The 23,592-nt window shown below is 45.8% G+C and overlaps 1 protein-coding gene across 1 annotated transcript in view; it reads right to left on the minus strand.

The window, feature by feature from the left end:
- arid3c (AT rich interactive domain 3C (BRIGHT-like)) overlaps window positions 1-23,592 on the minus strand; it is a 40,201-nt gene continuing 16,609 nt past the window's right edge. The window contains 7 exon segments of the mRNA XM_028995767.1: window positions 1-2,181; window positions 3,313-3,402; window positions 4,337-4,621; window positions 5,624-5,868; window positions 5,998-6,181; window positions 13,213-13,260; window positions 13,263-13,284. Coding sequence (XP_028851600.1) covers window positions 2,006-2,181; window positions 3,313-3,402; window positions 4,337-4,621; window positions 5,624-5,868; window positions 5,998-6,181; window positions 13,213-13,260; window positions 13,263-13,284 — 1,050 coding nt within the window. The 3' untranslated portion in view covers window positions 1-2,005.

The raw sequence follows: 23,592 nt of genomic DNA on the forward strand, positions 1-23,592 counted from the left end.
TGATCTTTAGAGCAGTAATTTATTTCTAAATACTACGAGTCAATGGCAAAATGAAGGAAATAAAACTGTTTTTTTTTTTCGCCTGTTTTTTTTCTTTCTTTTTTTTAATCCCCTGAGCACCACAATCCAGATTTTTCATAATGCACTGGATTTATCCAAATTGAACAAAACAAACAAAAAAGAATGAATAGAAATGTTCTCAGCTTCATACACCACGAATAAAGCCTTAATAAGATCTAAACTCTACCGGCATAGCATAGCAAATTCATTAAAAACAAGGTAAACAACATGGTTTCAGTAAAAGAGTCGTTTCTTTAGTTAATGCTTCTTGTCAACAACATTGTCATCATGCCAACAGTGAGCCGGAGAACCGCGGTTCTCCAGTCTTTGGTTACAGGAGCGACAGCGATTCCATGTTCTCCTTTCACAGTCAGAAAACACTGTTGCTTGGCATCTCTGTCCGCCCGTGACGGCTGAACTCAGGAGTGAGGGAGGGACGTGATGTCGGTGTGCGGCTCTGCAGGAGAAGGTCCCGTGCGGCAGGACGTGTGATACGATGAAGACGACGACGACGACGACAATGGTGATGATGTTGATAACCGAGCTTCGCGCTGCAGACTGTCTTTCTCTGCATCATTATTCAGCCGGACAGCGGTGCGGCTGCGGCGTCCACCGCTCTTCCCGAAAGGAACTCTGGGAGGTGGACTGAGAGAAATTACAATATGATCCCAGCTGACTGGTCCAGCTGGGAAACAGATCTAAACGCCGTTCAAGTAAACGATAAAAAGTACAGAATCGATTGGGCCGGTGCTGCCTGCTGGATTTTTGGGTTCATGCAGGACCAACGGGCGAAGGACACAAACACAGTCATCATCCCTTCCGGCCCGTGGTCCACCGGACCCAAAGGCGACTAAACTGTACAAACTGGCATTGGTGGTAGTGGTCGTTGGCACAGTCTATAATAAATGAGGTAGATGTGTCTTCATAAAATATTCCCTTCTTTGGTAGAACAATACAAAATATGGAAAAACAAAAATCCAGTGATCTGTTGAAACAAAAGCATCGACTTCTTCCATTATTTTTTTTTCTCTTTCAAGTGGCTTCATGAAAAAAAGGAAGGAGAGAATGAAATATGAGGTATATTTTGGTATATATTCATCATCTATGTATGTACAGTTTTGTGAGGTATCTGGCTTCAGAGTTCAGAGTGGTGCAGCTTAAAGCAACATTACAGCCCAAGAGTTGACATGAGATAAAAAAAAAAAATTAATGATAAAAATAAATAAAATAGGAAAACTATGTTAAACAAACGTAAAAATTTACACAGAGATATCTTCCAACTGCTTTACCCATTTCCCTCATAAAAAAGCAAAAGAAAGGAAGAGAAGAGAATAGGTAAAAGATTAGGAGGAGGAAGAGAGGACAACTCTTCAATGCAAGTGCATGATAAAAAAAATGATGATGGTTCTCCAGATGTTCTGCGAATCCCTGCGGATCTCTTGCATTCTTTCCTGCTGAAGTTTTTTGTAAATATGCCTTTTTTTTGGTAAATGGGGTTCCCGCCATCGTCCGACCGGCTATCATCATCACACATGGCTCCGAGTCGCGGTTCACACAGCAGTTATTGATTTGATCGTGATACGGGTCGCACCATGAAGGTAATGTTCTTTAGAAAACGAAACGAATTTCATGAATGTAGGAAGGCCCGGGATTGTGAAACCTGCTGGTTCCTGCAGATCTTTGGTGTAAAGCTGTCTGTCGCATGGTTGGAGAAGACATCAATACCGACAGAGAAAGGTCCCCGGAATGCCCGAAAGTCCTTCCCAGAGCGGGTGGTTCTCAGCTGGTCTGCCGGGGTACTGACCTGTTTCTCTAGAATGTCCTGACGGCATCTGACTGGGTCACTAGGACAACGGGGTTTAGAAAAGAGAGGGAAGCAACCTGCACACACAGTCCTTCTGTCCACCAATGATACATCTGTAGAGAGGGCGGGCGTGGCCTCGACTCAGGGGGACGAGTCACCCGACGCGTGGCCGTGGGCTGAGGAAGAGGAGGATGAGGAAGATGAAGAGGGCGGGTGTGCAGGCTGGCCAGGGCTGGCCTTTCCCTGAGAGCCGTGCTGGCCGGCCCTGAACCCCCCAGGCACCGCGGCGATGGGGGGTTTCCTGGCAAACAGGACCCCTGAAGGCAGAGGACAGAACACACACGTCAGAGGGGAGAATTCTATTTCTGCAGCGCTGAGAATCGCAGATCTTCAAAGCCTCTGGGCAACAGGCGGTTCCTCAAAACACACATTAACTGTAATCCCAGATTACACTTCTGATACAGAGAGACCACCAGGCCGAGGGTCTGATAAGAGATCTGCGTTGCTCTTCACTGCAGAGGCCATTTAAAACATCCTATTAATCATATTTATCATTATTATTCTTTTTAGTATCTGTTTAATAATAATAATAATAATATACTAATAACTACTACTAATAATAATCATCTATGGTATAATATAATTATATAATTTTTTTAAAATAAAAACATTACAAAATATGAACTAATTATTGTGGCTTAACATATTATGTTACAATGCATACTTATATAATAAAGAATGAAATGAAGATTAAGAAAAGGTTATATATGACATGGTAATTAACACTAGTTTAACAATATTTTTATAATGATTGTGCTTTATACACACTTACAAAAATACATTAATATCTGACAATCAAAAAGTCTTAATAATATGTGTAGGAACCCAGGTATTCAAATAGTAATCATTTGATGTTTAGACAAACTCTAATTTACAAAGGTAGCTCAAATAGTGGTATAAATTTTTTTTTTTAAGTATATAACAATAATAATGTTGATCATAAAGACTCTACAGATGATTCTACAACTTAGCTGCTTGTATCTGGCAGCTAAATTGCTTGATTGAATTTTGCCTGGAGCGCAAAGTCCGAGAAAAGCCGCTGATCTGCCCTGGTTCTCCCTCATAAATGCGACAGGCAGAAACTTTGTGCCGAGTGCTCGGGTGAAAAGAGGTAATTATGGCATCCCGCTCGCCAGCACATCCACTGTATCCGGCTAAAGCGGGCGGCCGTTCTATCGGACACGTAAGACAATAAGTCCCATCGACCTCAAATCACCAGGCCCAATTTTGAGATATTTAACTTTTTTAACTCTATTGGACTGCCACTTCATTACGATGGATTTTATAGCAAAGACATCAAATTGCGTGGAGAACCAAGTGCAGGGGCAGCGCTATAACTTATTGAATTTCCTGCCTGCAATTACATCAGCAAACGGCCCTCTATTTACCTGTGTAGACAACTCCATTTATTTCTATTGACATGTTGATGCTGCTAATGCCGTTGGTAGACAGGTTCAATGCGGCCTCTTGTCTATCTTCTGTCAAGAGAGGAGGCAGAGAGCGAGAGAGAGAAAAAACTCAATATGAGCATTTATAAAGGGAGTGCAGGCGGCAGCGTGAGCGGGCGCAGCCGAGCAGCGCCAATCGCTCAGGAGTGACAGGGTAATGGCCGCTTTATTAAAGAGTTCAAAGGCAAAAGGAACTGTCAAAAGATGTAGCATCCATTTGTTCTCTTCCGCTATCACACACTTACACACACTCTTTCAGCGACTTTCACACATACACAATGTGTACAACAGTTACAGTGCTTCTCTGTTGGAGGGCTGCAGGGCGGCTCTGATTGGGTCGAAGTGTATGGCAGGGCTGAGAAAATCGAATATACACACACACACACACACACACACACACACGCACACACACTATATGTTATAATAGTAGCGCTGCTTGTTGCGAGTTGATGTCGGGGGTTGAAATTTGCCCCCTGCAACAGAACCAGTGGAGAACCACTGGGATAAAGAACAGTGGAAATCAAGGACTGAACACAAACAAGATTCTAAAGTTCTGAGGTTCTGTGGTCACGTTTTCATCATCACCTCTGAGCCACATCCCTGCATTGTGCTGCATTTTCCATGACCGATACATGGAAAACTAGGCGGAGCCCTTCACTGTCCTGGTCAGACATGTTATTAAGTGGTGAAACGGAAGCAGTGGAGAGGTCATCAACACTCTTCACTACAATCTAATTATCAGTAATCACCACATTGACCTGGATGTGAGACTCACGGTAGGATTCGGTAGTATTACGCTGTCATTTCTATTAGGGAACATGACAGTGCTGACATCATTATCAGCAGAAACGGTGCTGCTTCTGCGTCATTTCAGAAAAGAGATGGAAGTCCAGGCATTTTAAATTACATTTATTCTGGACAACCATGTCTAGATGAGTTTGATCGTAACTGAATTTATGATCACCTCTGTTGCCGAGTTTGATGTTGACAGGCAGCTGCGTTGCCATGGCGAAGAGGTTCTGCTGGAGCGCGTGCTGCATCAGCCTCTGCTGCTCCTCGGCCATCATCATCATCTTCTTCTCCGGCGGCTCGCCCGACTCCAGCTTCTCCCTCAGCTGCTCCAGGGCGGCTGCCTGCACGGCTGCGGCGGCCTGAGCCGCCACGGCCTGCACCGCCGCCCCATGGTGCCCTGGGAGGGACACGGGGATCCCCATGCGATTGGTCAGACAGCTGGACAACATGGATTCCTCTGGGAAGGGAAAAGTGGTGGTAGGTCAAAGGTCAACAACCTCATCTACTAACCAAATGACCACACTGTCACCCGTATGAGCACCACTGTCATAACTGTTGACCTTTACTGGCTGGTCTCCACAATTTTTACATTTACGCCATTTGGCAGATGCCCTTGTCCAGAGCGACTTCATATTAGTGAAAATAATATATCAGTTGTGGTTCACTAGGATGCCAAATATGAATAAAATCATGCACTATGCACTCTGTTGTAGCTTTTCTTAAATAAATCAGATTGCAAAAAAAAGTTAATTATTATTATTAGGGTTTTGATGCTACATGTTTAATAAGAGAAGAAATACAGCAAATTATTGATGCGTTGTGTAACATCCTATTGATGCGTATATAATAAAGTACTTCACTTATAATTTGCGTACCAGTGCCAGATATTGATTTTTATAAATGAAATACACATTCATGTATGTTGCTTAATTTAAACGTGACAAATTAGTCTAAAAGTGAACGAAATAGAAAATTGATTTCATTTAAATTATGTTAAAAACAACAACCTACATTATAGTCTTGAAAGGGGGGGGGGTTGTCAACATTATTAGACAAGACTTGCTCATTAAACACATGAATTTAATGGTTAAGTGATAAACGATGAGGTACAGAACATGTTGTGATATTTAAGGCCATTTGACCAGCATGATGATAAACAAGCACACAAGCATAATCTGCGAATAATCTTATGAATTTATGTGGCTCCCCGTGCCACATTCCAGACCGCCTCAGCCGAGGAAGCAGGACGGCATTGAGGAAGTCCTGCAAGATGCTTCCTCTCGTGCCTGACCCGCCGCTGGAACTTATTCTGCTATTAATATCGCATACTCGCACATAGCTGTCCATATAAAGCCATGTGCCGAGGTATTTTTAAACCCTGCGTGACGGGCTCATCATCACGTCATCTCTGCTCGTTTACGATGCTAATTTGCATAAAGAGCGCAAATGAACCCCTCACCTTTCTTAATGACCGGGACCGGAGTCAAGTGTCCTCCGTTCGGGGTCGGCATGGCGATGTGAGGCATGGGTATCTTGGGAGACGAGAGCAGGGTGGGCGTGCCCACGGGAGAGTAGTTGAAGAGGGCGGAGCCGTAGCTCTGCCTCCGCCCCTCGCGGCGGTTGCTGTCGATAGCTGCCTGGAGCTCGCTGGGGGAGCTCAGCCCCCTCTTTTCACATTCGTACGGGTACAGGTACTTCATATACCTGCGGCGGGAGACACACGGACTGGGGTCGGACCGGGGTCAAACGCAGATTCCGCCTCACAGGCCCGAACCGGCAGGCTGCCAATCAGTGGCGTAATTAGACAAGAGTTCGGCTACGAGGGAGACTCACTGCGTCCTCAGGGTGAAGGCTGCGCTGGTGATGGAGGTCGGGAGGTTCAGGCCTTTGGTGATCTCGCGCCATATTTTCTTATTGATGACCTCCACTAAGCCCCCTTTTTCGGTGACGAGCTTGTAGAGAGTGTACAGATCCAGCACCTGCTTGGCCATGATAGGAATCCGATTCACCGGAGTTCCTGCAGGAGCAAACACAATATCCACGATCAATGGCATTAGCCGCGGCGCGTCGATGGGCTTCTCCGGCGCTTATAAGGCCAATCTATCTGGAATAAGTTAAACGCCTGACAGCATGCCACTTCAGGAAAAACAGATATTACTTCCCCACCCCCTTCCCACAACACAAAAAAGCCCGCATAATAACTTGATAAATCACGCTGCGGGTGATTAAAGTTATTACAGGGCAGAATATGGAAAGAGCCCTTAATTCACACGAGTAATGATCACCGAAAGAGAAAAGGAGAAAGGAGCGATTTGCGCCGGCAGTTTACTGCGAGTCTTTGTGTGGGTTCCGGCCTGCCTGACCCTGAGATAATTAACCCGCGTTTTCGCGGATAGACTTCCATTGTGCGCCATCGGATTTGCCATAATAGCAATCGACAGTACGGCGCGGTACAGTGAAAGGCGACAACACGCACACACACACACACACACACACACACACGCATTAAGTCCCGTAATTACAGCTTCATTTGCGCGGCGTGGCATGTGCACCAAGAGGCGCGATTAAAACGCGGAGATTTATCGCCATCAGGCGCGCCACCGACTCCGCGGGACCGGCCTCCGCCTTTACGCATTCTGGCCCCCCGGGTAAATTAACGCGGATCCTGAAAGTGAGCGCGTTTTTTAAAATTCAGCGTCCGTGTTCGCATCTGATCAAATACGACAGTTTATTGGGTTTTTTTTTACTGTTACTGCGAGAATGAACTGAGATTAAATACGTTACTGCTATTTGTTATTACTGCGCAGTAGTTCAATCCGTAATATAATACAACTATAAAATGTGATATAATATGCCGTGGCGTGTTTAAAAGCACCCTAGCTTTACGACATTACGGAGGACGTCTTTCGTGGATATTGTCGGTTATTAATACTGTAACGTGGAAAGGAAAGGCCGCTTCTTTTCAATCCCTTTTTTGTGTGTTGATAGAAAAAGAAGAAAGTGCACCGACTGTACATAGTCTGCTCTATTTATCCGGACGCACAAAGGCTTGAAAACGAGCTGGAGGCGATAAATAAAGCTCGGCCCACGGACCCGGACACGTTCCTGTAAAGCGAGATTTATGCGCTCACGATGGCCGCGGTGATAGATTTGTCCGTGCGATCGGGTGAAAGAGATATTCGGAATAAAGGCCGCATTGTGGCCAGAGCCCGTCGGATCGGGTCGTGGATCATTATGACAATGAGCGATCGCGCGTAACGGCGCGCGTAATGGACGGTGCGCGGCCACCGGCGGCCACCGGCGGTCCTCCTCGCCCGCTCCGACTTTCAAACCGTGAGACGAAGGAGGGGTCCTTCGTTTATTCGTGAAAAAGACCCCCCCAAAATCGGAGCAGCTGGAGAGCAGTGGGTCTCCAGGTCCGCGCCTTAACTTTACTTTCATCCAAAGCGACTTACAAGGAGAAGACACCAGCAATCCCCATTCGGTTTCCATAAATTGTGAGTTACTAAGAGCCATGATGAGGCCTAACTTGTCAAGAAAAAGAACATGCTAGGGAATTGAAATACTTTTTAAACAAGTGAGTTTACAAATGTTTCTTAAAGGTGGTGGTAGTCCCGGCTAGTCGAATGGAGCAGGGCAAGTCGTTCCACCAGAGAGCCTTCCACGTCAATCTAGATCAGACGAGGATTATATCGTATTCGTAAAAAGAAACGGCAGCGCCGGTCACGTGATCGTCGTGAAAAAAAAAAAAAAAAACTCGCGTTAAAACTTGAACGGCTGGCGCAGGGGGGCCGGGGGAGGTGTTTTAGTGAAGAAGGTGTGACGGACGAGCCTTTCACTCCGCTCATCACTATTCCAGCCGCTAATTAAGCCAGAACAAAAGTTGCCTGGATCCGGGAAAAGTGCTGACCGGCCGCCGGACGCTAATCAATTTATCGCCCGGGCCGGGTGGAAATCATAAATCAAACGGGAGATTTATCAGCGCACAAAGGCCGCCAGGGCCGCGCTATTAAAGTCCCCGGGACTCCATTCACGCTCGCCGTATGGTAATTCTCCCCGCGTGTCACTTCACCTTTCCGGGAGACAGTTTGTTAAATGGGGAGATAGCGGGCTCCTGTCGCCCCGCCCTCCGCGCCGGGCGTCAGCCAATCAGCGCGCCCGGCGCTGGAGCGGAACCCAATTACGTGGAAGCACCGGGAGATAATTATCTCGGTTATTGGTGAAGCCATACCGGGCCCACTAAACACTTCAGTAAATAACTGAACAGAATCTGCTGAGAGTCACCGAGTCGCTCTTTCTTTCTTTCTTTCTTTCTTTCTTTCTTTCTTTCTTTCTCGCCTTCTGTTTTCTTTCCTTCTTATGGGCCTACCCAAGAAGAAGCCTGTGGCGAACGGTGCCGGCTTGGCAAAGAATGATTAATGATCGCGGAGGGCAGGACACGGGAGAAAGGTCGCGACCCTCAGGCCCGGGCAGGTCTGCAGGGACGGCCGAGCCTTCACACAAATTCACTTTCGGGCGGAGCGCGGTGAGCGAGCGGCAGCTGCAGGAAATGAAATAACCCCCTCGTCACCAAAGCAGTACCATGATGACAAAAGTGATAACCGTCATGTTTCTGATCGGTGCGACTCACGTTTCGTTTTTAAATGTAAAGGGATCATTTCTTTCTTTCGGTTGCTATGGTGACAGAATATTCATTTGAAATAGTGATTAAGTGGAATATTTTGTTGGGCTGTATGTGTGGGACAGCTGACAATGTCACACCTTGACAATGAGAATAAATCTGCAAGTCAAGCTGCATGATTAGCGGATGTAGTCCAGAGCTGACTACTACAGAGACAGTGTTGGTTATGTGATTAAGGCCTACTGGGAGCAAACGGGAGGAAGGGAAGACATATTTCAATTGCTTGTTGACAACAGCCACTTCTACCACTGAACGGGTAGAAGTGCAAGACTGAAAGCTGGCAAAAGAGGAGGAGGGTTTAAATCTGTCCACTGTTGAAACATTGCTGTAATATGAACACTTTCATGTCCAATCAGTTGTCTGTCTGTCCATTTAATGTTATTTATAAAATCCACAGGCCTTGCATACCTAGTTACAATGGTCACGTGACAACTTGCTTGCGCGTGGCAGAGCCATCTAGTGGTGCTTCCTTACATGACACTGAATAAAGTCTTCTATTTATTTATGGCCTTTTATTTATCTAATAATCCCGACTCATCAGAAAAATGTTCAGATTTTCGCTCAGCAACTCTGTAGTACGGGGAGGAGACGCTGGTTCATGACGACGTCACGTCTCCGCGTCTGTCACGACTGAACAATTCTGTAAATAGAGCTCAGTGTGGAACCCTATCAGGTAACGACTGCCTACGAGGTCACCTGATCTACTGCACTATATGGCTACATTTAGTACCTGCTGAGCCTCGTAACCAGGCGCAAACTGGTGGTCCAGCCAGTAAAGCCCCTCTGTGGGTGGGCACGCGTGAGGAAAAACTAAAAATAACATCCTCCGGTTTCTCCAGAAAACACCATAAACTCCGTCGGCAGCTGATGCGCCGCTGCTAACAAGGCGGCTGTTATTGTCCGGCTTAGTGTAAATCCGGAGCAGGAGGACAAAGGGCTCAGTGATACAAGCAGCACATCCAGGGCCCGTAACCCGACCCTGAATCTACCACAAAGTGGCATTATCGCCCCGCCCGTCTCAGGGAGAAAGATTATCCTCCTAATTGTTCCATCTTTATCAGTGAAATGGCGGGGTGTGGCCGCGTATGAATTTCTGCAGCGCCTTCAACCCTGAGAGGGCCCCGGGGCCCAAATGGCCCTTTATCACAATAGCGTGACATCTCCAGTTCTCTCCACCAGCATGTGGCCTATCTGGCCTGTTGGAACCAGTTTAATCGCTGTGGAGGGGGCCGACAGTCCCGGTCCTGAAACCTGTTACTCTGCGTGCATCCGCAGCACAAACAGAAATAATCCTGTTAATAAAGGAGTGAAGGGTGTAAAGGTGAACTGTCCTCCCCTCGTCAGTGTAAAATAAGACTAATGCGGTAATTGCTGAGTCATTAATGCCTCTGTTCCGGGCTGGGCGCTACATTGATAAAGGAACTGTTATCATTGTTAATGCTGTGGCAATTATATCATTCACGATGCGTGTTAACAGCGGATTTTTAGATTTTATTTCTCCTTGATCCATTCAAAAAATGGGCCCTCTACCCATCACACGTACCAAGGGACCCCAGACACATGTCAGATCTCGGCTTCTCACGTTATAAATAAAATCCCCGGAAGAATCTATGATAAGTGACCTTTCATCTGCAAGCTTGCTTAAATTAGAGCGAATGTGACAGTGGAAAGAAGGGTGGCACCTCAAGCTGACCCATCACACAAGACCAATATAGAATTTACTGCCGGATAATATGACGATATATGTCATAATAAGTCATTGGGGCAGCGGTGGCCTAACGGGTAAGGAAGCGGACCCGTAATCAGAAGGTACTGTGCCCACACGCCGCTCCCCGGGTGACTGTCATGGCTGCCCACTGCTCGCCAAGGGTGATGGTTAAATGCAGAGGACACATTTCGTTGTGCACTTTTCACTTGATGAAATCAGCAATATGCTGCCTCTACATGATTCTGAGTCCCAAAGGCACTGGATTATTGTCTTAAAATAAATGTTAAATAAACCCCTAACAAGGGGTGAGGAGTTCAGCGTATCGCGTCTCCCTGTGCGCTGGTTTCTATTACAGGTCAGTGTCACATCACCTTTTGTTTCATCTGTTACATTCAAATCAGAGACACGACAGGCTGGCGGGCACAGGCAGAGTCACACGATCAGAATGTGACAAAGACGACACTCAGACACGGGAGCAGCCGAATATGCAGACATGGGAACTGTCAATCAAATAAAACATATCAACAAAGCAGAACCTACGCTCGGTTTCATAAAATCGCGCATGGCGGAGGTACAGCCCGCTGCAGGCAGGAAAATACAATGATTCGTGGCTGGGAAAGGTCAAGATTATGAATCACTCCGTATGAAGGCAGATTTCAGCACTTCTGAATACCTGTCATCGAAAAGAATAACATTCATTTTAAATATATGGATTTCTCAGGTCATTTATTTCAAACAAAAGCAATTCATTATAAAAAAAAAAATCGTCATAACTAAAACACATTTACCACAACGTTCAATGATGGTTTAGTGCCCCATGACACTGATAAATGAGAATGTATGTCAATTAAATATCACCACTGAAATATGAACATCCATAACAGTATGGTTAGAATGTCTAACACTAAAGCTCGACTCAGTGTACCAGTTTGAGAATATTGCACATATAACAGTTATTAGCAATGACTACAGCTAGTGTTAATAATATGTTTATAATTAGGAACAATATAATGTTTTGAAATATGGTAAATGTCCAACAGAGCGCTGTTATTATTGTCATAATCTCAGATCGTCCCCGATGCATTTTTAAAGCATGTTTCTTAAAACTGAACGGACAATTTGTTGATATTTATTTTGACTGGAGGACCGAAAGGAAAGGCGAGGGGGATGGATCATATATTAACAGAAAAATATGGCCGTTTGAGAGGTTAAGTCAACAATCCAACGCCATGCATCTCTCTCTCTCTCTCTCTCTCTCTTGTCTGTCTCTCACACACACACACACACACACACACACAAACGGTATTTAACAGCTTGCATTCAGCCTCGATCTGTTGCGCCCACGGTGTGGTAACGTGTGGTAAAATATGAGGGTGGTTTTCATTTCATGTCCAGGCCTGCGCAGGTTCTCATGCCTCATTATTTAATGAAGAGACCCTTAATCCATCCGGGCCTCGCGGCGGTGAAAACGAATAATTATAAACTGGAAGCAAACCCCTGTGCGGTGGCGGGGTGGCGGTGGCGAGCCGGGCTCGTGCTCCCGCCTGCATATTTAGGCCGTTGCGTCACAGACAGTGCGTCTCCCCCGCGGGCGTCTCTGGCGGATTAGCTGACGGTGAAACAACAACATGGCTTTTCGTGATAAAACAGGGCTGCATTCCAGCGATCAGAAATCTTTACAAGATGTGACAGAGCCGCCCGGGGTCTGACCGGAGAGGCGCGGGTGGCTAATAAATCAGCCCCATTAAAGACCACCAACTCCCAGAATGCATCAGATCCCACAGGCTGGAGAGAGCGGATTGGTGTGTTGCGCTGGATGTGCGGAAAGTAAAGTATAGAGGAGTGCGCTGGTGTTGAGTGAACGGGCAGGTCAGGGTGAAGATTGATAATCGGAAGCTGTGCACATCGACTGGAATCCCACTGGACACATTGTCCACGTGACCTTTAGCCTGTCAATGTCAGCGCCGATGCTCGATGTCCTTGATATTTCATATAGCTAAACAAGCACGACTTGATGTCTTCCAAAAGTTAGGTAGCTCCTTCAGGGCGGGGCAGCATGTTACAAAACCTCACAGGATCATCAAAAAAACAACAGTCACGTCAGTCCAGAGTTCTCAGCTTAGACCCACCGCTTCCTCGCATTGCACAAGGACCGTCCACTTCCCCAATAACCTGGAGGCAGGAGGATGCCCCCCAACACACCATCCACGAGAGGTGTTTGAACCTCATTACCAGAATACATAGTAATTAGAAATCATTTTCTATGTACATCCATTAATGTGTGAGTGTTAATAATTATGATTAAAATCTATGTTAAGAAATTTTGTCTGGAGCACCGGTTAATGTAGAATCTCAAGACGTCCCTGATGCATTTAGAAACTGTATATCTTAAAACCACATGGACCTAAAGGAAAGGCGAGGGGGTCAGATTAGGCATTAACTGAACCGCTGTGAAATAATACAGACAAAGTCAACAGTTGAGTGAACAATCCAATTCAATGCATCTCTTTGTCTCTAACTAAAAATAAATATGATACATGGTTTAGTTGTTAGTTTATCATGGTTCTTGATTCTGAAACTTGTGATTTGAGTTGCTATCACCTTGAGAAACTATAGATGAATCTGTAAAAGAATGTAAAGAACAGAGAGTGGCACTCACCTCTTTTCTGCATGAAGCTGAAGAGGTCGTCGAGAAACTCCTTTCTTTCTCGTCATCGTCCAACTCGTACAGCTGCACAAACAAGATGGCAACATGGTTTGTCAGGGACCGGTGCTTTACCCCTCATCAAAATACTTTCATCGTGTTCTAAGTTCCCGATGCAAACGACTTTCTTTTCATATGTTATCATCAGTGTGAATATGGTGAGTGAACTGTCCTAATATCGCTGTTCTTACACCAAGGTGGTCTGTGTAAATTATCACTGCACCACTCACACCATCCAACTATTTAATTGGACGAAGAGTAATGCTCTTTCCTTCTGCAGATTTCATCACATTAAAAAAACACCACAAAACATAATAAATGCATGATAATTAATCTTAGTTAAATAACATCGATTCTTTTTCACATTTTCAAACGGTTTAGTGTGATTCTTGTTAAAAGTCACACATCAAGTGTGGGTATGGAATATGACATCTTGTGGATGTGAATAATGGAAAACAGCAGGACATCGGTGGTAGCTATTTATTCTGAACACGATTTATGTGATTTATGAAGTCATATTGACGAGTGCACAATGCCCATCAGCACTGCCGGTTTTGTGCGTTTATGTGCCGTTTCTGTGCTGAATGGCAGTGAGGCAAAAAAAAAAGGCTTTTAAAAGCGTCTCCCGTGAGAAAGGCGGCGGCGCGGCGTCCTCCCCGGCCCCCGCGCTCTCTAAGACCCAGGGAGCGCGAGCTGCCGATCGATACAGGAGACAGAGGGATGACCTTTACAAACAGCGGGGCGCCCCGAGTCAGGGACCCGCACATAATACCTGATCATTTAGCAGTGTATTAACTGTCACCGGTATTAAAGAGCCAATGCGGTCAATCAGCTCGCAGAGGCGACACACACGCAGCGAAGTACACACTCGAAAGTGTGTGTGCCCATTAAGGCATGCAGGGTAATAAAGAGTTCCCAGACGTCACCTGAAATATTTACTCTAAAAGTAGAATTTAGTGGTGAGAGACGGATTGTTTAATTTTAACGGTATGTAACCCTGAATTATCGCGTTCTTCATGAGAACTGAACCACGGTAGAGGGCAATAGATTGTTTAAAAGAAATCGCGGCAGTCGCAGTCGGTTGACAGACATGGTCCTGTTTACCTGGCACTAGGACTGCGGTTCTACTGGATGGCCCATAAACACAAACAAGTCCACCAAAGGTCACAAGGGTCAAGAACGTGAACTGCTGAGCAACTGCTGGGCTTCAAATTACTGTTGTTTTCGTCGTCAAAATTTTGGACGAAATATCTTCATCAATGAACCGTTATGACATGAAGGAAACAAGACGATACAAGATGAGACGTGACAATTACTCATACATCATATATCATATAATATCGTTGACAAATGAAAACAAGGCTAAATATGTAAACTATACTAAAATGACGCTTATTTTTATAATAATTATTATTATTTGGTATTTCTGTTTCCTGTGTCTCCCATTTGATTGTGAACATGACGTTACTTCCTCAATTCCTCTTCACGTGTTCTTTAGATTCTACGTTCTTTAGAAAACAGAATATGTGGTCAAAAAACATGGAAAAATTTGACTATGGGATGTAGTGTATTCTCTAGTCTATGATGTAACAATAATATAATAAGAAGATAACCTTGTTTTAATTATAAAATAGGTTTGAATAAATTGTCTGTTTTACTAGGTACTTGTACTATATTGGGTTAAATAGAAATGTATTACAACTAAAAAACATTTCATTGACTAAAACTAGACTAAAACAGTAATGGATAATTCTGACTAAAATAAGACTCAAGACTTTTAGTCAACTGAAACTTTCAGATGAGTTTCAGATGAAAATGAGTATGGACGTGACTAAGACCAGTAAAAACTAAAATGGCGCAAAGACTACACTAAAACTAAAATTAAGACAGGCCTAGCAAAACTTCATATCTTAACAGTGGCCAGGCCTGAAGGGTAGAAAGCCTCAGATTTTTACATAAATTCATCTGTAATGTAGGGGGCTGTATTTTCTCACCAACACATTAAAAGATGTGATAATCTGTTTGTCGGTGTTGGCAGTGGACTCGGTCCTGAGATGTCACGTTTGTGATGTCCACTGACATACCCTGTGTGCAAGCAGTGTAAAGGATGGAGGGGGACGGAGGAGAAAGGAAGGAGATGGACGCTGAATCGTCTAATGCTGTTTCAGGACACTTTTAAGTAGAAATCTAGAGAATTCGGGGCTCTAGACAACGGCATTCCTTCTGTTTTGACCTAAGACGCAAGATCCGGTCCTCCGGCTCTCACCAAAAGATCTAAGAACGTTGTCTGAAACAATTAAAGAACATTAAAGGTAAAATTGCACTGCAGCAAGTAACACAGACAGGAACCACACGAAACAATATATAATAACAAAACTATTAGATGCATATTAAGGGATCCATAAAGGCAAGCTAAAAATAACCCTGGAACATCAATGAGGGATGTGTCTGCCGCTGTGACACACAGGCGAGCACAACACGAGCCGCGAAGGTGCCAGCGCGGGCAGGAGAACAGGACATTGAGTCGGCCATTTGGCGCAAGGTCGAGGGGGAGGGTCCCAAAGTGCCAATTTGGTCCCCCGCAGTTCTCTGCTCAGCTCCTAAAACATTCCTGTCGTCTCGAGTCGGTGTCCCTCGTCCTTCATCCGAACGTACAGGAAACGCGAAGAAAGCGCTGGAGCAAAAACCAGGAAGCAGCGCGGTTTCCGTGATTCCCAGGGGTCAAGCGTTCAAAGATTTGGAGGGATTTTGGAAATTTGTGACTTGTGTGGTGCAGCCGGTCCAATGAATACTTTTAACTGGTCGTGTTCAGATTTTTCTAGAAAAATTCATTGCTTGGGACATATTTTTGGAGCATAAGCAAGCCCCCATTTCCCCGCCCGGATAAGAAAACATTGTGTTCCGCTCTTCCGAAAGAGTTCCTAACAGGAAACTGCACGCCAGATTTGTTAATAACACAAGCGATAACATTGTGAGATTTTACATCCAATCAGCTGATCTGTTTATGATTCCTGGATTTTAATGACCCGAATCCATGGTCGAGGACAACCGACTGGCCGTCTCCAGTTCCGTTTATTTTAATAGTGCTGCCCAGGCTCCCAGCTGGAGTTTCAGCAGAGGGAGCTCTTCACAACCCGACCAGTTCGGAACTAACAGCCTTAAATTTTCACATTTCGAACGATCCGCCGACCTGCAGGGTGAGCCGCGGCATGAGACTGACCTGGGATCAGCTGGAGCGTTAGGCCCCAGGTTATGTGTGAACCTGGAAGCTCACCTGTCAGCTCCACACGTATCCAACCTCCAACCTTCACACAGAACTTCATATTAGTTACATTTCATAAAACTTCCTCTGACTTTCTTACATTTTACTTTAATTATATCGATCCGTTTCTGCATTATCCAGGATTGTCTCTTGATGTTTCTGCTCCGTCTCTCCTTCCTCTCACTTGGCAGATACAAGCTGGTCCACTTCCCCCCTCAGAAGTCGGCGTTATCGAACACGTTCTGCGACAGAACACCAGGCCGGGATGTAGTTCACGTGCGGAACTCGCACGGCTCATCTTACCATCTGCAGCAGCGCTTCCTGTGGGGCCATTATGTGTAATTTGCCCGGTGGTTGGGTATGTGAGGAATGCGGTGGGTCGAATCAACCTGCCGTATCTGTTCCTTTGCCCCCCCCAAACCAGCACCGCGGAGCGCCGCGTCCCATAAATAAAGGACGGGACGCAGGCGACGTGAATGAAGATGTGTGTGTGGAAACAAGCGCAGAAGCTGATCTTCATAAAAATCACTACGGCGCCGCGGCCTGACAGAGGACACGCCCCCACCCCCCCAATGTGTGTGGTACAGTGAGCACACGGACACAGCACCTGGGAACACGGCTGGTTACATGTATGGAGTACGTCTGTGTGTGTGTGTGTGTGTGTGTGTGTGTGTGTGTGTGTGTGTAGTGTGTCAGTGAGTACAAGGTTACATGTTCCTGCAGAGGCAGCAAGAGATGGGGAGTTAATTAGAGAACACTGCAAGACTGCCACACACACACACACACACACACACACACACACACACACAGACTGGAAAAAAAAAAACACACACACTGTACTGGACACATTTACAAGCTCATACACACACACTCTAATACTCTCTATTACATACACACTCTGATAATCTCTCTCTGTATCACTCGCACACACACACACACACACACACACACACACACACACGGAGCGTGAAAAAACACACACACACACTCTACTGGACACACTTACAAGCTCTCACACACACACTCTAATACTCTCTCTTACATACACACTCAGATAATCTCTCTCTGTATCACTCGCACACACACACACACACACACACACACACACGGAGTGTAAAAAACACAAACACACACACACACTCTACTGGACACACAAGCTCACACACACACTCGCACACACACACACACGGAGTGTAAAAAACACACACACAGACTCTACTGGACACACTTACAAGCTCACACACACACACACACACACACTCTAATACTCTCTCTTACATACACACTCCGATAATCTCTCTCTATATAACTCGCACACACACACACACACACACACACACACACACGGAGTGTGAAAAAACACACACACTCTACTGGACACACAAGCTCTCACACACTCTAATACTCTCTCTTACATACACACTCAGATAATCTCTCTCTGTATCACTCGCACACACACACACACACACACACACACACACACACACACACACACACACTGGGCGCCTCCGACCCGCGGCGCTGACATAATGAGATGTGTAAGCTAATACACAGAGCCAGCCGATCCGATGGCGCTCCGCTGATGGAACGCCTCCTAATGGGATTTTCTGGGTGCTTGAGCCGCTGGCGGGATTAAGTGGCGGTGAGCCGGCTGCGTATTGGCAGGGCTAAGTGTTATTCTACCGGGGAGGCCCGAGCACAGAGTCCGGCAAAGTTCGTCTGTCATGGCGCCGGACGCCTCTAACAAGCGGCGCCCTGGGAGGGCCAGACGTTCCACAACCCACAGCCCACTTCTCACAAAACTGGGAAATTAAATCATGTGGAGGCTGCAAATCAATCAATACCGAAACGTGAAGGATGAGAACCAGTGTTGCTGATACTAACAAACATTTGGTGAACGCTGCCAATTTGCATACCGCGTTCCATCCGTAACGATAATAGGCTGGGACGGTCATTTGCTGTCCACGCAGAATGACCTGAAAAGTCGTTTATCAGCCGTAACCCTGGTAACTGGTCACGCTTTACTAGTTTTCTACTTTTCATACCCTGAATTCATCTTATACAGCCAAGCGTTTGGAAAACTATCACAAGCGCAGCATCAGCAAGGCCAACAGCTCAAGAAATAACCAACATAAAGTCTTTTTTAATAAATACGTGATTCCGACCTGCTCCACTATCACCATGTCTGCTGTCGTGGGAAGGTCGGGAACTTCAAACTCTACTCTTTGGACTATGCACAAACATTTCAACCGGTGCCAATGTCCTTGATTTTGTATGTAAATGAGGTGTAAATGAACTTGAAGCTGCCCGGGTCACTGACATGGCACATGGAGCTTTAAAACCAGAGAGGAAGATTGTATATCGCCCCCTTGTGGTCTCCAAACACTGTTTTCCCAGATAGTATTAAAAACAAACTAATAGAATATGCTAATAAAAAAATTAATGAATCAACATTTCACAATGAGTGTAAAAACTAAATAATTTAAAGCTTATGAGTAAAATGCACAAAGAAAAAATTAAGAAACATAATCAGACCACTTCCATGTAGAGGTAACGTCATTCCCCACGTCCCTCTGCCCACCTCACATCTGGTTCTACTGAAGCTTTATTTTTAGACACAGCGGAGCAGCATATGAATCAAACTGGCAGGGCGGGCACTCACTCTGACCATGTTCCACCCAGAAAAAGATGATCACATGACCAAATCAAGACTCTTAAATGGCATGGCTATATAACATAATTTAAGGATTATCCTACAAAATACATACCTCCCTAGTTCCTGCCCTTTAATTACAGCGAATCCGCAGAACTGCCTGAGGAAATCGCATATGAATTATATATTATGATCAAGTCTATGTCTTCATGACCGGTTCCCATCAATTATTCAACATTACAGGCTGTATTCATTTTACTGGCGTGTCCAATGAGACCCAGTCTTCTCCCAACCCGAGCGTCATTTTAAGAAGGTCAAGAACTATTAGGCTCCCATCTCAGGCAGGAAAGCCGATGAAAGCTTTCTCAGTGACCAAACAAGATCACGACTATTAGTCCTCATAATCTCAGGGTTGCAACAGTGTGAGAATTAACCACGCAGCCATAGCCGGCTTTTTTGCCCAGACCCACGGTGGGTGTGGTGAAGGGGAGGGACTCTTATCGAAAGCGACCTTTGAGAGGCCATTTTCAGAAGCCAACAGGTGGTGTCTGAAAAGCCTGCAGTGAAGCAAAGGTAAAGCTAATGACGACATTCCCATTTTATCACATAATTAAATGCAGGTGATTAATGGTAAAAAAAAACTACAAATACAAAGAAAAGAAAACCTTCATATACACAGTGAAATATTTTTTGGTTTATAAACTTTATTAGAATTTTGCCCATGATCAGTCAAAACAGAAATGTCCAGCTTCTCAACACTTGGCTGGAGTTTTTCTTTATTACATTATAAAACCCTTTTCACAATATTCAAAATTTTAGCCGTGCACTGGTAGACATACAATTGCCTCCTGGTTCTGTGCTAAAAATTTAGTGTAAAAATGGTTGTGTTGAGGGGTGCGTGGAATGCGAAATGGATATTTAAGGTGTGTGTTTCAGTATGTGTGGCGTATATTTAGGTGTGAGTGAGGCGTTGACTGGGCCTGAACACATCTGTAGTGGTGTTTTGTTTAGAGGGCGGATAAATTCCCCTCTTCCTCCTCCTCGACCTGAAGCCAGAGGGCTGGGAGAGGAGTGTCCGGAGAAACCTGAGCCGATACGTTTCCCCGTCACTCAGGCCGCTCATCTCTGGATTTACTTTAATCCGACAGCAGCAGAACCGTGTGTACCATGGCGGAACGTGAAGGAGGGACCTGCTGCACGTCAGAAGCGCTCAAACGTCTGCTCCTCTCCAGCTTCGTGACACAACGGGCCTCCCCGTCATTACGGCCTTTCAACCCTTCCAGAGCATCTGTACGACCCTTCATCTCGCCCACTTCAAAGCCAGATGCCCCCGAGCCGATATAAAGAACAATAAATCAGCTGCTTCTCCTAACACCAGACACCCTGGTGGCCGATACGCATAGAAACGCGCCTGTTCCCATGTCATTTCCACACACACCCCTGAATTAATTATGACTAACGCACACATATCATATGTTCTTGTGAAAGCCGGTTTACAACATATAATTCAGCCTGTCTGGCATTATCTGTAATAAGGACATCTAATCTTGATAGATAAGCAGGCGCAGACATTTAATCCGCCCCGGCTGAGCAGAACAATGACGGGGCCCAATTTGATTCGGGGGGCCCTTCGGTGAGTCACGACACCCGTTTCTAAGATCCAGGTAGATCCCGCGGCCCACGGGTTGCCTTCCTCAAACAACTGGCGTGACATATGCACTGGGCGTGCACTGATGGATGGTGTTTGCTCTGAAAGCGCCTATAGAGCGCGTCCTTTGTGACTAAATAGTGCGTACAAAGTCGGGGCCATTCAGCGCAATGCGGAAAACATGGAGTTCAACACAGACAAGAACACCCACAGGTTTTAAACACAATGGCACAGTAGTACCGAGAAAAAGTGCAACTGCAGGAATTCTCATCAGAATTCTCAGGTCGAGTCAAATCTTTGATTGCATAATTAGGATATTATTATGCCTTTTGCGTATGGAAATCATATGGAAAGTGGCAACGCGTTTGAATGTTTTTCTCATTAGATTTGAATGGAGCTGTGCTGTATAATCAGAAGCGTCCACTCCAAACTGAAATCCAAATGAGTGAATCTGGCCCCCGCAGCGCCGGGAACATAAAACCGCATTATTTCGTGTACGTGGTGCTGTACAGTGGCAGTCTTAGTTATAGACATGTGCACTGGGACAGGAACGGAGTGAAATCGACAGGTCTGCTGTACACTGGAAATTGATATATCGACCCCCCCTGGTGTTTCCAGTCATTAATTTATGGAAATATAAAATGAGCATGGCCTTGGAAATGAAAGGATTTACTGCCTGGGCGATGAGGCGGGGGCGAGGGCGGGCTTCCCCAGACACCTCACCTCCAGTGTCACACCGCGGGCAGGGGGTGGGGCCTCCTCTGTAGTGATAATGATGTGGCGGCACAGGTCTCAAGGTCTTTCGGAGAGCTTGGGGGTGGGGGGAGTTGATCTCTAAAGCAGCCGTGGTGCTCCATCCTTACCGCGGGACCCAGGGCTGGACAGGTCGGAATGATTTATATTCAAAACCCCGGCAGTGACAGAAGCAGCATAGCCCCTCCTACCCTGGCTGACCACTGCGACCAAAGAACTATATTTATATTTCTTATACTTAAACTAGTTTGTTTATTGGAGGGCCCATTTAGTCCTTTACATACCATCAAAAGTGTTTCATGCACTGACACATTTTACCCATAATCATAATTTTTATTTATCTAAACTTTTGTTTACTCAGTGACTCGCTATTGCATCAGAAACCATCAACCATGTTTTCCATGGAAAATTACGTTTATAAAGCACTGCGAAACACAAAAATACTAATTTGGGTGAATTTATGCGTGTGTGTACTGTATTTAGAGGAATGTAAATACACGCTGTCTGCATTCTCAGCAGGAAATAGTAATAAAACTGGACTGACGTGGAACGGCGGCAGAATAATGTCTGTTTACCATATCTGCCCCTTTTGAGATTCATTAAGTTTAGTTTTTTTCTTTTTTGTGCTCGTGTGGTGGGTCGCTGGAATCGTGTGCCGTTCATCCTCCGAGCCCAAGGCCACGTCTTTAATTGCTCCCACATGAACGCGGGAATGTCCAGCGCTGTCATTGAAAAAAAAAAAGCGCTAATGCCCACAGCGCACCCAGTTAAAAAACAGGTGGGATCATTAGAGCCGAGACCCCTGTCAACCAGTAAATGCACCCGGTTAATACAGCACCCGAGCCGGCCTGTCGGGGCCGTGGTGCCAGAGCGCCTGGACGCGTTCCACTACCAGCAGGAAAAGCTTACATGGCGCGCCAGCGCTCAACGCACCAGCATCCGCGGGGCTGCCGCCGGAGAACAGTGCAAATGCAACCTCAGCGCGAATGGTCAAAGAGGGAGGCGGTCGGACAACAAAGCCGCCCCCCTCGCCCGCCGCTGGGTAGAAGCTGCTCCATATTCCTGTTTCGCTGACGCACGGGGGTCACGCCAAATTCATCTGGGCCGACCCCCGGAATCCGGTGCCTCACGCAAGGTAATGACATCACCGACAGCAGATATTCACCAAACTGGCCTGAAACGGGCGGAACCCCCGTAACTGGAATGTGGAACGTCTTCAAACAGGAATTCCACAGCTGCGTAAATAAAACGGAGGTGACAGAACGTTCCCAACAGAGGACCTCGGTGTCACCGGTGCCATTCAAGGCATCATAAAGCATTACAGATGGTGCCACTTTGATACCGAAGATAAATGCTCAATTACCGCGCAGCGTAGCTATAATGACTCTTGAGCGCTAGGGTTGAATGCATGCGGCTAATACCGGGAGGGGGGGGGGCGTAAATAAGGTACGCGGCGCTGAGCCACATGAAGATAAAAGAGGCCGTGTGACCGGGCCCAATGCCGGCCCAATCGGGAGGTGGAGGACATTTACTAACACTTGACATGCACTAGTAGGTGAATTACTGGAGCGCAAAACCAAAACAGATGGCCGTCCGCAAACGACGGCCATTAGCTTTACGCTCCGGAATCATTTCCCAGACGACCCTGGACCTACTTCTGTTCCCGGCGTCCTCAATTGCAGCATCAGGACTCCGCGTGTTAATCAGTGGCTGGAAATTAACCATTAGGCATTTGATATTGAAATGCGGGTCCACGCTACGCTGCCGTCAGGAATTCAGTATGTGCCTAATGCCCTCAAATTGACTTGTTTTTCCTCTTTGGATGCTTCCTGCCTGGGATTAATGTTTTGGGACCAACAAAAGTTAAAGCCAAACACAAAGCATGTGATGGCTTTAAAAAAAAAACTTAAATTAAACTTAATGGGTTTCAGAAGCTGGTTTACATCAGCAGCTTTTTTTTTTTCTTCCTGTCCTCAACCCAGCAAATCGTCATTTTCTGAAAAAGATTCTAAAAATCAT

This window comes from Denticeps clupeoides, chromosome 11, assembly GCF_900700375.1.
Source record: "Denticeps clupeoides chromosome 11, fDenClu1.1, whole genome shotgun sequence".
Taxonomy (NCBI): Eukaryota; Metazoa; Chordata; class Actinopteri; order Clupeiformes; family Denticipitidae; genus Denticeps; species Denticeps clupeoides.